The 17,912-nt window shown below is 37.0% G+C and overlaps 1 protein-coding gene across 1 annotated transcript in view; it reads left to right on the top strand.

The window, feature by feature from the left end:
• Nucleotides 1-17,912, top strand: part of AGMO (alkylglycerol monooxygenase) — a 270,854-nt gene that overhangs the window by 132,379 nt on the left and 120,563 nt on the right. The window contains exons 6-10 of the mRNA XM_006138322.4: nucleotides 4,911-4,977; nucleotides 6,566-6,631; nucleotides 6,724-6,803; nucleotides 7,982-8,116; nucleotides 8,922-9,038. Coding sequence (XP_006138384.2) covers nucleotides 4,911-4,977; nucleotides 6,566-6,631; nucleotides 6,724-6,803; nucleotides 7,982-8,116; nucleotides 8,922-9,038 — 465 coding nt within the window. The remainder of the gene's footprint in view (nucleotides 1-4,910; nucleotides 4,978-6,565; nucleotides 6,632-6,723; nucleotides 6,804-7,981; nucleotides 8,117-8,921; nucleotides 9,039-17,912) is intronic.

The following is a 17,912-nucleotide window of genomic DNA, read 5'->3' on the forward strand; positions in this document are numbered from 1 at the left end:
GGCATAAGAAAACAGCCTTTTTGTTCAAAATAGGGATGAGGTCACAGTTTGACAACATATTGGACTATTTAAAATATTAGTAGCTATTGTTTTGCTGCATTTCTAAAATAGCTGCAAAAGGATGTTGCAGAGAACAGGCATGTTTTATATAAACACATATACATGTGAACTGCCATGTTTTATATACATACTCTGATTCTCACACACATATGGGCATACACACACTTCTTCCACATATCCTATACCTCAACGTTTCTTTTTAGTACCTTCTAATCTTTTGATGCTTAGAAATTATGATTTCAAGGGTAGAGATCAAAGACTAGTAAAATTGCTTACACCGCATGCATCCTTTTTCCTTAATTTTTTTTTCACAAAAGTTTTTTTCATGGCAAAACATTTTCCCTCTAAATAATATTACATTTTGTGGCAAATTATGGTTGTTCCATTTATAGAGCAAACTAAAAATGAAAATCTATTTTCACAAAAAAATCAAAATTTGAAATCAAAGTGTTTGAAACAGCATTTGAAAAAAGTAACCTTTAAATAACATAAAAAACATCTATTTGAATCTTTTAAAATGACAAGGTGGAAGAGGTCAGATCTTTTTTTGTGTCAGTTTTGTTGGTGGGAGACAAGTTTTTGAGTTTACACACAGCTCTTTCTCAGCTTGATTTTTTTTCTTTCATCAACAGAAGATAACCCAACAGAAGTTAGCCTCTACCACTCTATAATAGCCTGAGACCAACATGACTACAATAGTACTGAAATCTTTTGTTTACTGAAAATCCTAGTTATAGTAAGTGGGGAAAAATAGAAATAGTAACATTTTAAAATTAAAAAAATTGTCAAACAGGTATGATAAAATTTGTAGAAAAACAAAACTGGTAATTTTTGTGAAAAAATTAAATTACATTTTTGAAAATATTTTTTTTTATTTAACGTTTGAGCCAACGCTATTATTTGGGATAAAGGAACAGTTAGCAAGACTCAGCCATTACATGAGCATAAGATATTATGGCCACTGATATTATCAACAGTAATCAGTATCTTACAAGGGGAATAAGAGTAGAATTGGGATGTGGTAATACGTCTGTGCTAGAAGCTGTAAGATTGTTGCTAAAGAGACTGCAGTAATCAGTATCTTACAAGGGGCATAAAAGTAGAATTGGGATGTGGTAATACGTCTGTGCTAGAAGCTGTAAGATTGTTGCTAAAGAGATATTACACTATCTCTGTTTTACAGGTGAAGTAACTGCTACTAGTGCACTTATGTCCCCTCTCCTGTTTGTCGCCTACTAGCTCTTCATTTTCAAGGAGTTCATTATAACTTGATATGTGTAACATGTTTAAGATTGTTGCACGTTTATTCATGTACAGTTAAATCCTTTTATCCTCACTGAAGCGAAACTCCCCTTGACCTCATTTGATGAAGGGGGAGGCATATCCTTAGGCTCTGTAAATTATCAAAGGGCCATAACTATAACAGTTTACTCCAGCCAAGGATCTGCCCCTGGGAGTTTTGCCTGAGTAAGGATGGCAAGATTTGACTCTTAGAATCCAATTCAGCAAAAATGTCTGGCTTCTTTGCCATGCATGACTGCAGGAACCTTGAAAAATGAGCTTTCCAGATGTGTGCTTTTCTGCTGGACTAGAGCCCTAAATAGTGTCCACGAGGATAATATTTATATCATATTTTATTCTTTAGTAAGAATTCACAAAAAAGTAAAAATATAATTTAGCACAAATGAAGTTTCAAAACTCAGTTTAGTTTTACTTCTAGATATTCAGTAAAATTGAATTTTTGTTGTATCTTGGCAGAAACTTAGGTTTATGTTTTGGTACTTTTAACATGTCAGGCATTTGTTAGATGAGCTCTGCAAATCTTCAAGAGCTTTTCAGGTTGAACTTGAAAATGGGATAGTTATTATTACCATCTTAGAGAATTTTTTCACCAGTGTGCACTACTGTTTCTCTACAGTAGAGGTGAACATGATTGAGTAATACATTGTATAATGGTACTTGAAAGCATTAATCATTAACAATGCAGACTTGCAAATGTCATTGCTCAAGAAAAGCTATTCTGCCTTTTGGGGTTATTATCATGATTGCATTTTCCAAAGACTATAGTCTCATTAACATTAGTCAAATGTATATATTTAAAATGTTACTCATATATCTGAGATTCCCAAGGAGGCAGACATAGAGGCTGTGTCTACACTGCACCCTTTTTCCGGAAAAGGGATGCAGATTAGACACTTTGGAATATTTAAATCCCCTGCGGATTTTGCTATTCCAAAGTGTCTAATCTGCATCCCTTTTCCGGAAAAGGGGTGCAGTGTAGACACAGCCAGAGTGTCTTCAGCACACTTGGTGGAGCATAAATTTTATTAGCAATTTTTATGTACATATTTAATCAATTGGAAATTAAAATAGTTAAGGTATCCACGTTGTCAAGGACTTGTTATTTATAGACTGACAGTTGAAATCACTAACCCATCACATTTAGCTCCTTGCTACAGTATTCTTGTTTGTCCTTTTAAAAAACCACACATTTATTTAAATATTTAGTTAAAATCATTTTGAAAGAAAGTGGATCATAGTTAGGTGTGGTCTAGTAGATAAATCACTTCTCACTTCCAGGTTTTGGACTACAGCTCAAGCCAGCTCTTTGACTCAGATTATATTAATTTAGTGGTCAGATCTCACATATTTTGAAACAGTGGGATTTGCTGCTTGAAAGAGAATGGAAGCAGAGCTAGCCTGAATGATGAATTGTTTCTCACCATTAGGTGGTCTTTTCAAGCTTGAAGTTATTTGGAAAAAGCATTTGGAAATTCAGATGTGCCTGCTTATGTTGTCCTTGGCTTATGAATATAAAATACAAATAATAAAAACCTCTTTAGTATTCCAGCCTTCATGTGCAGAACTTTTCCCTCACAACTAAGGGTGGGAAGGGAGAATGTGACAGGTAAAAACCAGTAGAGTGAGAGCGTTCTTCACCTGAACCAATCTGCCCGTTTCCATATGTTCAAATCTTCTGATGCCCCCCATCCACAATCTGTTTGCTGTCCATCTGTAGTTTTTGTTTGTTTTTAGTTTTATATCACATATGCAGCCAGGAATAGACAAAAAAGTAAAAAAAATTATTCTTCTGATTATGGGGGATGCAATCTGTCCACACAAGCTTCAGTTGATGCATTTTGTCTTCCCTCGCACATATGCGATAGCTGCAAGCAGGAATGGAATATCTTGAAGTTTAAGGGATTTATTCTTTAATCTTACATGTAAACCTTACCTAGTTAGACCCATTGAAATGGGGGTGTCTGCTCTCAAGGGCAATAGCTATCTGCCTCCCTATTTTATCTGGAATCTGTGAAATCCAGCTTTATGACAAATTACAGAGCACCAGTCACTGTAGTGTTTAAACATGAAGGCTGTGTCTAGACTACATCCCACTTTCAACAGAGGGATGTAAATTAGATACTTCGAAATTGCAAGCGAAGTGGGGATTTAAATATCCTGCGCCTCATTTGTATAATCGTGTAATGGTGCTCTTTCAAAAAAGCGCCATTTTGAAAGTAAAACCACAGTCTAGACACGGTTCTTTAAAAAATGGCAGGCTTTTTCGAAAGATCCAGTACTCCTCAAAAAATGAGGTTTACAAGATCTTTCGAAAAAGCCTGTAGTTTTCGAAAGAACTGTGTCTAGACCGCGGTTTTACTTTCTAAATGGCGCTTTTTTGAAAGAGCGCCATTACGAGATTATGCAAATGAAGTGTGGAATATTTAAATCCCCGCTTCATTTGCAATTTTGATGTGTCTAATTTATATTCCTCTGTCCTAAGAGGAATGTAATCTAGACACAGCCGAAGTGATTAGGTTCATAGCAAAATGTCCATAGAGGGTGAAATGACAGATTCTGCTCTTCATATTTCCTAGGTTCTAGAAAGGTATACATAGTGGCTGTGTCTACACTGGCCACATAACCTGTAATAGCTATGGAAATGAGAGAAGTGAGAATAGGGAAGTGCGTGGGGGATTTAAATATCCCCCGCGGGATTTAAAGAAACAAGGCCGCCCTACTTGCAAGTAGGAATAACAGATCCTTCAGAATAGGGCTTTATTCTGGAGGATCGCGCCAGTTTGGACGCTCTTTTCCGGCTTTTCCCCAAGCCGGAAAAAAGCGGCGGCCATGTTTATTTAAATCCCGCGGGGAATATTTAAATCCCCCGCGCATTTCCCTATTTGACTTCTCTCATTTCCATAGCTATTACAGGTTATGTGGCCAGTGTAGACACAGACAGTGAGTTTCTGGGTTTTTTGCTTCTGGAAAGTAATCACAATGTCAAATATTCAGTCCTGGAGAACAGATATTATTGTGGAATTTACTCTGAAGACTGATACATTCTCCTCAGAAGATGGGAAGGTTTACTTATGGCAATGAGTGTTTCTGGAACAGGCTCTAATGAAGATGACTTTGCAGCATGAATTAGAATTACATTTAGTCTCTGAGGCGCGTGGGTGACAAGGCTACATGAACAAGTAGCAAACATATGAGCCCTATGGAATCATGAGCAATGTAATAAAATGTAAACATGCCAGCAATTTATTTTATGTATTAAGCAAGCATAGAAAATAATCCCAATTTTAGTTTGCATTATGGAGATTTTATGATTCATGAGTTTTATAAAAATTCCTACTACGTAGTAGCTGACAATAGAGTATAAGAGTTTTAGTGGATTATTTTAACTTGTACAGTGTTCCTTTATGCAAAAACCTTTCCAGATGTAGTTCTCTTGTAAGGGAAAAATTAGCCTCCTTATGTGTCCCCCTCCTCCAACTTTTCCTCCTCTTTTTTCTTGATTTTACACAGTCTGTGCCAATTCATTTATAAGTTAATTTTGTTTAAAGGTAGTTAACAACCTTGGACCTCTGGAGTTGATTCTTAATACTCCCAGTCACCACAGAGTTCATCATGGTAAGCAATAGGCATGTCATCTGATTTTCCGTTGTTTGTTTTCTTACTGTCATTATTTATATTATATGTAAAAGGTAGAGAAATGAGGAAATGTGACTGGTGTTTTTTTAAAATAATAGGAGAGGTTTCATAAAGAGTTTTATAACAACCTTTTATTCTCAGTGAGTTATAACTTTAAAACACTTATTTCTCAGACTGAATTTTTTCAGATTTGTTCTCTGTCCAAATGTGAATTACTTGCAATTTTGCAAAACAGTTCAACATTTTTGAATATGAGAAGAGTGATGGGAATAGCAAACCTTTTCTCTTCATTGTTTAAAATTAATAAATATTGTAACCCATTTTCATCTGTTCTTGCACCTTAAAGTCAAACATTCAATATTTGCATAGAATTGGCCCATTTAAAAAAAATCTGCATTTGGCTATTTCAGTGAAACTTCAGTTTTCATTTCACTGCATTATTGAAAATATCATTTTGCAACTGTTCAATACAATTGATATTAATTTTTTCACACTTTTCAACAATAGCGTAAGGATAGGTTGTAGTGTACATATGTGATTGGTTAATTTAATGGTGTAGTGTAGTGGAAAAGGCTTGAGAACTTGTACAGGACATGGAAAAAGTTGGGACTCTAAAAGTGCCTTTGGCTTATCCATTGGGCAGTTTGCAAGGCTCATTCATTATCTTGTCAAAAGCAACGATAATAAGTAGAACAGTAATGGTGAGATGAAGACACTTAATTTACTAATTTGAATCAGGCTCAAAAATAACTAAATGTGCAGTGGGTGTTATAACTGTTTATTAGAACGGTGTGTTAATTTTTATTTTACTGTATAGACATTTAAGAGGGTGAATTTTTGTGAAGATCCAGTCCTTCAGATTTGCACATGTATTGGCAATCCCAGTGTACCAAATTCTGTTTTCACTCAGTGAGCCTATTAGCCACAAATCTCGTCAAGTTCATTCTAGTTATGCACAGGTTTAAATCAGTTGTGGGTAACTGAGGGCAGAATTTAGCTCTTTGATTTTAATGGGACTGAGTAAATATGAGTAAAATTTAGGAATGTGGAACCCTGTACTAAATAGAGAGATTGGTCCTATTCATAATTAAGTCCCTAGAAGCTCCCCATGATTTAAGTGAGGGTGAAACCTGAGCTATAGTATAGAAGGCGTACAGAGGTCACAGGAAGTCATTCATGAGATTGTTGTACACATCTTGTATATATTAGGCACATATCTTGTTAGCCACAATTTGATTAATTGTTTATGATTTTTTCTATTTGTTTTTTAACTTTTGTATGTATATACAAGTTGGGGTGAATTCATCCCAGATATAATTACATTGATTTCAGGTAAATTGCAGCAATAATGAATTTGAATCATACATTTTCATCCCAAGTTATATTTTAGTATTCAGATGAGAGGCATAAGAAAATGTGTAGCTGGTTAACAATGAAAAGTTAGTTACTTCCTGTCTTTGTTATTAAGTAAGCAAGTCAGATTTACAAAGGCTTACTTTTGGAGTTCAGTTGAAGTTAGTACAATTCACCGATTTTTCATCAGTGTACTCTTTTGTGTGTGTTCTAGGCAGAAATCCTTACTGCATTGACAAAAATTATGGTGGTACTCTGATTATTTGGGATAGAATTTTTGGTAAGTGAAATAAGTTGCAGTTACTAATGTTAATTAATGTTGCAAACAGGAAGTTTTATGCTTTTAAACTTGATTATTTTTCCTTCTCCCAGGAACATTTGTGGCAGAAAATGATAAAGTTATATATGGCCTAACACACCCAATAAATACATTTGAACCTTTCAAGGTCCAGGTAATGTATTTTGCTTGATAAATTTTTATATTTTAATGTGAGTTTATATTTCAAAGAACCACATTTTTGAGAGATATGGCAAACTATACTGTACTATAGATAGTTTTGTAATTATTTGAAGTGTTTACTGTAGTGCTGTCACATGTTAGTGGTTTAAACCATTTCATATAAACCACATATAATATATTTCTGTAAATCTCAATTGTTGTTGGATCATATTTCTCAATGTAGTCCATTTCTATGCTCTCTTTGGAATGGTGGGTTCAGCAGTACACCCTGGGGGTGAAAATGCAATGGGTAAAAATTATTCATGTTATTTTTCACTGAAGTCAGCAGATTTACCCTAGTAACGAGTAATACTCCTGTCATAATAAGTTTTTTCTTTCCTGCTTAATTAGGATGACATTCTTTATCAGCAAATGGTAAAGATACAAAATGTATTATATTTGTTACGTATATTCCTCTTTTAAAATAATTCCCCAGTCTAAAGGCTTATATAATTTGTTTTTACCACATCTCTTCATTACATTTGATATTCAGGTTATCCCAGAATGATTTATGAAAACAATGAATTAATGTTACTATTGGCAGTAAATGCAACAGCCAACATGCACTGAATAAACGCTGAGATACAGTTTGAACGTTAAAATCTGTTTTATTGAGGAAGATTGTTAGCTAAGGCATGACATTTATCCTCACCTCTCTTCTCAAAACCCAAAAGGTTGTTTATCTTCCACTTGGACAAGCGCCAGAAGAATAGTTTTCAATTTAACATGTCATTCCAAAGCTAATGGGGATGCTCAGGAATATCAAGACAGAATTTTGTCTAGTTCCTCTAATGTTGCAGTGCCTCTTATAACACTGATCCCTGGGCCTGGGTGCTACTGTGGGATGTAAACCTCTGTCCTGGCATTGAAAAGAGTTTTCTACCAATACATTATTCTGATGCCTGATGTGAAAGATGGGGGTTTTGTTAGTGGCATGTATACCTAGGTACAGTTACACCTAGAAGATTCCGTTCAGAACTTTTAGTGGAACATTTCAGCATTTTCAATGGAATTATGAGTTCTCAGTACCTCTGAAAATCAGTCTCTTGGTAAAGCAGGGTAAAGTATAATGTTTTGTTAAATTGCAGTTTTTTTACTAATGAATATGGACAATTACTTATGTCTTCACAGTTATGTCACTTGGTTCATATATGGAGAACATTTTGGGCCACTCCTGGATACTGTAATAAACTCTCTGTAATATTCAAAGGACCAGGTTGGGGACCAGGAAAACCTAGACTCGGCCTTCCTGAGGAAATCCCAGTGGTAAACTGAATATATAGAAGGATTTCAGTTGCATATAAGTTACTTACCCTATACGTGCTGGTGGATCAAGGTTAAAAAAATCTACGTCTACTATCTTAAACTAGAAGCTTTAAAGAAGGGTGTGTCTAGACTACCTAGTTTTGTCGACAAAAGTAGACTTTTGTCGACAAAACTATACCAGCGTCTACACTACTGCTGAGTTCTGTCGACATAACGTCGACAGAACTCAGCAGTTTTGTCAACGCTGGTATACCTCATTTTACGAGGCATAACACCTTCTGTCGACAGAACTCTGTCGACAGAAGGTGTTATTGCCTGTAACATTGCGTCCAGACTACGGAGTTCTGTCGACAAACCAGCTTGCTTTGTCGACAGAACTCAATGTGTCTGGACGCTCTTTGTCGACGGAAGTTTTGTCGACAGTATCTGTCGACAAAACTTCCGTCGACAAAATGCGGTAGTCTAGATGTACCCGAAGAGGGAATTAAAACAGACTTAAGGGAATGGAAGTTTTAGCTGCGTGTTCCCTTTGTATTTGAATTTTAAAAATTAGTCATATATAGACTTATTCGTTTTCCAGAAATTTTCAGAAGTTTTATATAAAGTGGCACTTAAAACCTTTAGTTTAACCTGTTTCTCACAATAGATCATGTATATATTTAGATAACAAGTACTCCTCAATTGTTTCTCCCATATGCCATTAAACATGACCCTTCATCACTTGGTATTTGCAGTTAACATAGGGACTAAAGGATAACATGATGGAGTAGGTCACTAATGAAGACTATTATCTGTTTTGCTGTAGATCACTGGAAAAGAAGTTAATTTCGATCCCAAATTACCTATATATCTTTCTGTCTATGCAACAGTACATTTTGTCTTGATGCTGGGCTTTTATATGGATCTTTTTGAGAACAAGGCTGTAAGTAATTCATACTTTAGTGAAGTGCAATGTGTCGTGTTAGCAAAAAAATGTCTGAATGAGAGATGTTTTGAATGTTAAAATGAAGTATTCAATTCTGCAGAGGCCTGATCCTACTCTCACTTACTCTGCTATACTCAGGAATAACTCCACCAAAGTATATAGAGTCCTACCAGTTGAAAGCAAGTGCAACTGAGTTTGGATTCAGGCCTAAGAAATGTATCTATAATGATTAAACTAAAATATACCCTCTAATATGAACAATATTTTCCTTTTCACAAACAAATTAGGGTTTAATATTTTCCCCCAATATCAAGAATTCCCCCCGCCCCCTTGAACTCAGATATTTATCAGCCTGTTCTGAAGATTTTAGCTTGGCTACATAGCTGTATAAATGCATAAAAGTTAGAATATTTCAAATAAAAAGTAGAACGAAGCCAACTTATTGGAATTACAGATAAAATAACTAATATTAACTTTTCCAAAAATGAATTTGGGTGCTTGAGATTCTAGTTGACCAATGGTAGAAACGTAGAGGCATGATTCTTTAGTGGATAAGTGCTTGGCGTTTTCTAAAAAACAGTCCTTTTTGAAATGTCTGAAGTTGGGCACCCAAAAATGTAGGCTTCCAAACTCAATAGTCACTTTCAACAAATCTTGACTGAAATATTTGCGTTGATTCTAATGTGAATGCTCCTTCTCAAGTGCATGTCGTGCAGGGCAGGGAGATGGTCTGCAACTATAACAAGGAGTTGGGGCCTGCGTGGTGGCAAGCTATGGCAATATGGTATGATCCCTTGGCACTGTATAGCCTCCCAAAGCCATTCTATACCAAATAGGGAAAGTTTGACTAGAATACAGAAGAGAGATTGTGCCATTCTGGTGGTGGAGGAATTAAAAATAACTACTTTACACCTCATCCCTGCATAATTTAGGTGAAAAAAATTAACTCTGCTTTAACATCAACTTATTTTGTGTACCTTGTGACCTTACCAGAGGGTCATGTGTGTCTCCATAGTTTGGTGATCCAAAGGTAATATGCTGACTAGCTGTGATGACATTTCTGAGGACTTGGGCTGGACTAGAGCTATGCAGAATTAGGATCAGCATAGCTGCATATGGAGCATATGAGAGAGAGAGATCAGTTACTCTTTGTGTCATGTGAATTGTCAGGCTATGAATGATGTTCAAGCCTTGTCCTCTGGCACCAGTAAATCTGATTGACCTAGATGAACATACAGTGGGTCTTTGCAGCAGCAAGAGCTATAGCATACTGCATGTGAATTTCTTCCTGGTTTTGTTTTTTTTCCCTTCAAGTGGGGGAATATATGGCTCAAACTATTTTTGTACTATCATTTACAAGTGCAGCTGTTTAAGAACTGTCAAAGGATTAAAGGAAGTTTAAATAAAACCTGAAGTCCTTTAACGTTATTATTATTCTCCACAATCTCACAAAAGTATCATTCTGAAGGGTCAGTGTTGTAAACTTAAAATTGCAAAATGAGCAGAAAATGATCTGCACAAAATATGAGGTAGTGGGGTAATAATGATAGAAAGGAAAAGAGAAGACAGGAAGAGAAGTGTCCGCACTTCTGGAAATAAACTCCAAAGATGGTGAAGAAAGCAGTGCTATACAGAAGGTCAAGTTCCTGGATATTTCTAGAAATAAAGAGGGAAAACTATCTCCAAAAGAGAACACATATACGAATAACGTAACTTGGCAAATTCTTCATTTAGTATCAGTTTTCCTGTACGTTGAGGTTTGAAATGGCTATAGACACAACTGGAACTTTCTGCTTGTCTATGCATTATGTCATAACCATGGCATAGCTCCATAAATGGAAAGAACTAACTGTTTTCCTAATTTTTGGGACTAAGTTCCATTGCATAATAGCAATAAGACATTCTACCAGCACGCCGTTGTTACATTCCTCGTGTGATTAAAGTCAGACTTTGATTTCATGTCCTTTAAAAGTGTAAGATTTTCCATACACAAAGAGCAGCCATAAACCTTCAGTTGAAATAACCTTTAATTTAACTTAAGAAACTAGCAGAATAAGAAAGAACAAATTAAACATTTTCTGCAAGAGGGAGCAGAGAGTCTTTCTTCCATAGCAATCTGCACAACATTCTGAGAATAAAAGTTACTGCTAAGCTCGATACACCATGATTTGACTGAAATTTTGCTGAAGTTAATGGGCTTTGGATCATTCCCAAAGAAAATGCTAGAAACGTAAAACTGCAGTATATTAAAAACAAATGTCATCACAGTTTCATAATTACATCTACTGCAAAAATCACTCAAAATGTAACTTGATCAACACTTTCTGGAGTGTCTTATTGCTGGTTGTTACTATAGCACATGTTAATATATGTACTTATGTTAGCTTGTTTGTACATAAGCAGTTTTGATGTGATCAAGAGAAAAGATAAGAGATGTCTCTCAAAGACAGGACAACATTGAGTGATGTGCATAATCCTGTATTTTTAAACACTCCAAGACATTTTAAGGGTTTTAATAAAAGCTTCTAAATCAAGAAATTTAACAAGTGACCTCCTTAACACTGAAACTAAATTCTTCTTTAGTGCTGCTAAATGAGGAAACCTAAAATCTGATGCAGATTATTAGCATTTGGTAAACTGTGAAAATTGCCAGACCTTTTCATAGGGGCTGATGTTCTGCAATATGCCAGTAGGAGAAATATTTTCGTGGAACACATCACAAAAATAAAATAATCTACAATCCTTTTAAACATAAAAGTAAGTTTGGAAACAGGCTCTTATCTAAATACTCTTTCACTCTGAATGGTTGAAGCAAAATGCAGGACAATGTAGCACTTTAAAGACTAACAAGATGGTTTATTAGATGATGAGCTTTCGTGGGCCAGACCCACTTCCTCAGATCAAATAGTGGAAGAAAGTAGTCACAACCATATATACCAAAGGATACAATTTAAAAAAAAAATGAACAAATATGAAAAGGACAAATCACATTGCAGAACAGAAGGGGGATGCGGGGGGGTGGGAAGGGGGAGGAAGGAAGGTAAGTGTCTGTGAATTGCTGATATTAAAGGTAGGGAGAGTGGGATGTTTGTGAGTTAATGGTATTACAGGTGATAATTGGGGAAACTGTCTTGGTAATGGGTGAGAAAGTTCAAAGACTTGTTAAGTCCTTGTTGGTAAGTGTCGAATTTTAACATGAATGACAGTTCAGAGGATTCCCTTTCAAGTGCAGATGTAAAAGGTCTTTGTAGCAGAATGCAGGTGGCTAAGTCATTTAGAGAGTGTCCTTTCTGGTTAAAGTGGCAAGAAACTGTTTTCTCTTTGTGATCTTGTCTGATATCTGTTTTGTGGGCATTAATCCTTTGGCGAAGTGTCTGAGATGTTTGTCCAATGTACATAGCAGGCGGACACTTTCGGCACATGATAGCGTAGATTATATTTCTGGATGCGCAGGAATATGTGTTCTTGATCTTATAACTCACTTGGTTAGGTCCAATAATGGTATCAGCAGAATGAATATGTGGACAAAGCTGGCAACGGGGTTTGTTGCAAGGGAAGGTACCAGGGTTGGTATTAGTGTGGTATGTCCTGTGGTGGTTGGTAAGAATCATCTTGAGGTTAGGTGGTTGTCTATAGGAGACTATGGGTCTGTCTCCCAGAGCCTCTTTGAGTATGGTATCCTGTTCCAATATAGGCTGTAGTTTATTGATAATGTGTTGGACAGGTTTAAGTTGGGGGTTGTAGGTGATGACAAGTGGTGTTCTATTGTTGGTTTTCTTGGGTCTGTCTTGAAGTAGATGGTTTCTAGGTATTCGTCTGGCTCTTTCAATTTGCTTTTTTGTTTCTCTGGGTGGGTAGTTGAGATTTATAAATGCTTGGTAGAGATCCTGAAGCTTCTGGTCTCTGTCAGTGGGGTTAGAGCAGATGCGGTTGTATCGAAGGGCTTGGCTATAGACGATGGATCGTGTGGTGTGTTCTGGATGGGAGCTGGATGCATGTAGGTAACTGTATGAGTCAGTGGGTTTTCTGTAGAGAGTGGTGTCTAATTTTCCATTGTTGATTTGTACGGTGGTGTCCAGGAAGTGGATCTCTCGTGTAGAATGGTCCAGGCTGAGGTTGATGGTGGGGTGTAGGTTGTTGAAATCTCTGTGGAATATCTCCAGTGTTTCTTGGCCATGTGTCCAGATCATAAAGATGTCATCGATGTACCGTAGGTAGAGGAGGGGTGAAAGGGGACGGGAGTTGAGGAAACGTTGTTCTAGGTCAGCCATAAAGATGTTAGCATACTGTGGGGCCATGCGTGTACCCATGGAACCCATGGAAACCATACCTAGAAACCATCTACTTCAAGACAGACCCAAGAAAACCAACAATAGAACACCACTTGTCATCACCTACAACCCCCAACTTAAACCTGTCCAACACATTATCAATAAACTACAGCCTATATTGGAACAGGATACCATACTCAAAGAGGCTCTGGGAGACAGACCCATAGTCTCCTATAGACAACCACCTAACCTCAAGATGATTCTTACCAACCACCACAGGACATACCACACTAATACCAACCCTGGTACCTTCCCTTGCAACAAACCCCGTTGCCAGCTTTGTCCACATATTCATTCTGCTGATACCATTATTGGACCTAACCAAGTGAGTTATAAGATCAAGAACACATATTCCTGCGCATCCAGAAATATAATCTACGCTATCATGTGCCGAAAGTGTCCGCCTGCTATGTACATTGGACAAACATCTCAGACACTTCGCCAAAGGATTAATGCCCACAAAACAGATATCAGACAAGATCACAAAGAGAAAACAGTTTCTTGCCACTTTAACCAGAAAGGACACTCTCTAAATGACTTAGCCACCTGCATTCTGCTACAAAGACCTTTTACATCTGCACTTGAAAGGGAATCCTCTGAACTGTCATTCATGTTAAAATTCGACACTTACCAACAAGGACTTAACAAGTCTTTGAACTTTCTCACCCATTACCAAGACAGTTTCCCCAATTATCACCTGTAATACCATTAACTCACAAACATCCCACTCTCCCTACCTTTAATATCAGCAATTCACAGACACTTACCTTCCTTCCTCCCCCTTCCCACCCCCCCGCATCCCCCTTCTGTTCTGCAATGTGATTTGTCCTTTTCATATTTGTTCATTTTTTTTTTAAATTGTATCCTTTGGTATATATGGTTGTGACTACTTTCTTCCACTATTTGATCTGAGGAAGTGGGTCTGGCCCACGAAAGCTCATCATCTAATAAACCATCTTGTTAGTCTTTAAAGTGCTACATTGTCCTGCATTTTGCTTCAACTACCCCAGACTAACACGGCTACATTTCTATCACTACTCTGAATGGTGTATTTGCTTGATTTGAGCAAATTATTTCATCTTTACTAAAAATATTTTGTGGTAATCTGTTGATTATGCAGCAGTGTAAATTTCTTCCCCAAATTCCATAACTCTTTTTTTTAAACTTTGGGACATTTTGAAAGCTTGTAGTGAAATCAAAATCCAACAGAAATATTTTTTTCTGTTTGATTGCAGCCAATAACCACAATGCAAAAGTTGTGGCTGATGTGTAAGTGAGGGTCCTGCTGTGGTCCCATAGGCTTCTCTGTTTATACAGATACTATAGTATATAAATACTCATTTATTTTATCTAGCCATGCATATATATAATTTTTGGTGTGGTAAGAGAGTGCTAGCCATAATGCTAAATTGTAAAAGGCACATTCATTTCTCACTGCTATTTGCAATGCCTACATTTAACATATAATGTTTGGTTTAGTGAAATAACCTACTGACTTTTTTGTTGATCTTGGTAGTTTAACACTTAGGAAACTGATGTTCAGCTGCCAGCGTCCACTCATGGGGTGATGCTATGAATAAAAGTTTGAAATGTAAATTGAGGAAACATGTTATTGAGTAACTGCAGGGCTAGATCTGTAAAAATAAAGATATAGTTGTTCAGTGTAATAAACGCATATTTACACTATGTAGCTGATGTTCTCAACAACTCTTGTTACTACAAGAATGATATTACAATATATTTGGGTGCAGATTATTTTGAAGATAGCCGAGAGTATCACTACAAATGTGGGAAAACATATTTGCTATGCAAAATGGCTTGAATATAGTTCTCAATTTCTCATCTTCTGTGAAATATAACTTACTGCATCTAAACTTACCTGAATGCTCATTAATAGATTTAAAAATAACCATTCTTCTACAAAGGAATTTCAAAAGCCAACTATAGAGAAAGCGAGCAGAATTTGCCTTGATATGCAAATTAGACACTGTCTCTCATGGCTTGAATGAAGACTTGAACGGGATGGCCCATTATAAAACCTGTTTTCTTTACATGCAATGTTCAATTGACATTAAACTCTAAGTATGGGACACTTCCAGCCCATTCAGTTAGCCTCATTAGCACCTGCACTACAATTGACAGGTACTTTCCCTGAGCCCTCATTTTTTTTATGAAGGTTCCCCCTTTTTTTGTCTGCTCTGCTCATCTGAAGAAATGGGTTTTGACCAAGTCACATGGTTCACCCTTCACCACTTCAGAAAGCAGTGTACTTTGAGAATGGGAGACAAGTGATGCAGTATATATTCTTCCTTTCAGCATGTTTACACAGCATAAAGGAATCAGGATAGGTTTGACTTGCAAATAATGGCAATCTGTAGGCCACCATGTTCTCAAGTGTGGGGCCTGAATCAAGTTTGACAGAAGATACAGATGCCATTATAAAGTATACTTCCCAATTGACAAAGTTGCTAAGAAGAAATAGAAAGTGGTCCAAAGCAGAAACTGTAAAATAGACAGCTTATACCCAGGCCCAGATTAAGACATGCTGAGGCACTAAATTATGTCAAGTTTAAGAGGTCCCATAGCATTGCCAAAAAAATGTGTATTATTCTAATAGAAAGGACAATGAAAACAGGAATACAGGGCATCCTCACTATAAGTCACCTGGTATACATCTGCATTAAAGTTGTTGACGCTTGTAGGAACTGATGCATTATAAATTCTCCCATTACCTGCTCTTAAGTGGTGCAAAACAAAAAACCAACAACAGTTTGCACAAATGGAAGTCAGCCATGGGGAAAAAAAAGCTTTAAATTGTTTCGCTACAAGTCCAAGTTTTTTTAAACGTATCTTGGACTTATTGTGAGGACAGCCTGTAATAAAGTTTTATATTTGCACAGATAGTGGTATATGGGGGAAGATGTAACTAGAAACTAGTAATTTTTTTTGAGGGGGGAGGGTATTTCGAGGTCCTAATTTAATTTATTTACTTTGTGCATAAATATGGCACTGCTGGTACCTCTTTTTTCACCTTCTTTATTATTGTAAAGGAGCAAGGGTTTTATACAGATGAACTGCATATAATTTTAATCCAGATGCTAAAAGCCTGTTGTTCGTGAAATATATCTATACTCCCTTCTCTTTGCCAGAATCTAACAGTTATATAGGTGTAAAGCTAAACTGCATTTAATTCTCCCTTTGGAAACTGAGATTAGGGAGAACAGAAGGAAACTTCTTGGATGACTGAGTCCCAATCCTTCAAAGATTTACACACACACTACAGGAGATTATTCTCATAAGTGACATTTTTCGTGTATATAAATTTTCACAGGATGAAGTCTAAATTTCAATATTTTTTCCTTCTCCAGTGCTGGGGAGCAAAATCTGCAATTTAAACCATTATTTCGATCCCCTCTAGCTCAGATTAGGTCCATCAAATGGAGACAAATGAGGACTTCAGCTTGTCAGAATTCTTCAAGTGAAAAATGGCTTAATGAAAACTGTTAACATCTTTAAAACTGTAACTGTTTAATTTTTTTCCAAAATATTTTCTCTTTTCCTATTGAAAATTGTGGTTTGGTAAACAAATGATGTTGATAGGCATTTAAGATAAGTCATCAGGTGTTTTTTTTTTTTAAATGAAGAAATGCCCTTTTGATTCTGGAGGTTTTCCAGACGGCAAAGTGCCTTCCTTCCCAAACAACCTTAAGGCCCCTCGCAACCAAGGCAACCAGGGACAGAAAGGAACATGTTATGGAGAGTTTTACTGCAGCCCCAATCACTGCTATAACATTCAGGGGCAAATCTTCCATGTTCTTGATGCAGTAGTCAGCTGCCCACTGGTCCCTAGTTTCCCAGCTCTTCTCAGAGGCGTAAGTGGGTACTGCCACACCATGGTCTCCAGAGCTGTGTCTAGACTGCAGTGTTTTTTCAAAAAAGGTAGCCTTTTTTCGAAAAAACTTCACCTGCGTCTAGACTACAGCCGCGTTCTTTCGAAATTAAATCGAAAGAACGCGGCTTTTCTTTCGACAGCGGTACTCCTCATTTCACGAGGAAGAACGCCTTTTTTCAAAAGTGCTCTTTCGAAAAAAGGCGTTCTTGAATGCCAACAGGGCTTTTTCGAAAGAGAGCATCCAGACTTCCTGGGTGCTCTCTTTCGAAAAAGCGGTTTGCTCTTTCGAAAGTACTGGTTGCAGTCTAGATGCTCTTTTTCGAAAGAGGCTTGCAGTCTAGACGTAGCCCAGGAGAGGAATCCTTTTCAGAATCTAAAAGGGAAAGCTCCTCCCAAAGCTGACTGGCACTTGGCCTACATGTCAGACATTGGTATCATCTGTGTGCTGGTGCCTGGGCACTGGCTGATGCAGTGGTAGTACTGGAATCCCTAGGTCTTTTCCCTAGTTTAGGGGCTCTCTGCCCATCGCTCACGGTCTACACATCAGACTTTGGAGAGCTAGCAGGGACCTTCTTGTGCAAGTCTGTCAGCCCAGGCTTGATGGCTTGCTCCTGTAGGTCCCAAAATGCTGTATTAGATATATCCTGT

This window comes from Pelodiscus sinensis, chromosome 2 (assembly GCF_049634645.1).
Source record: "Pelodiscus sinensis isolate JC-2024 chromosome 2, ASM4963464v1, whole genome shotgun sequence".
In the NCBI taxonomy this organism is placed as follows: domain Eukaryota; kingdom Metazoa; phylum Chordata; order Testudines; family Trionychidae; genus Pelodiscus; species Pelodiscus sinensis.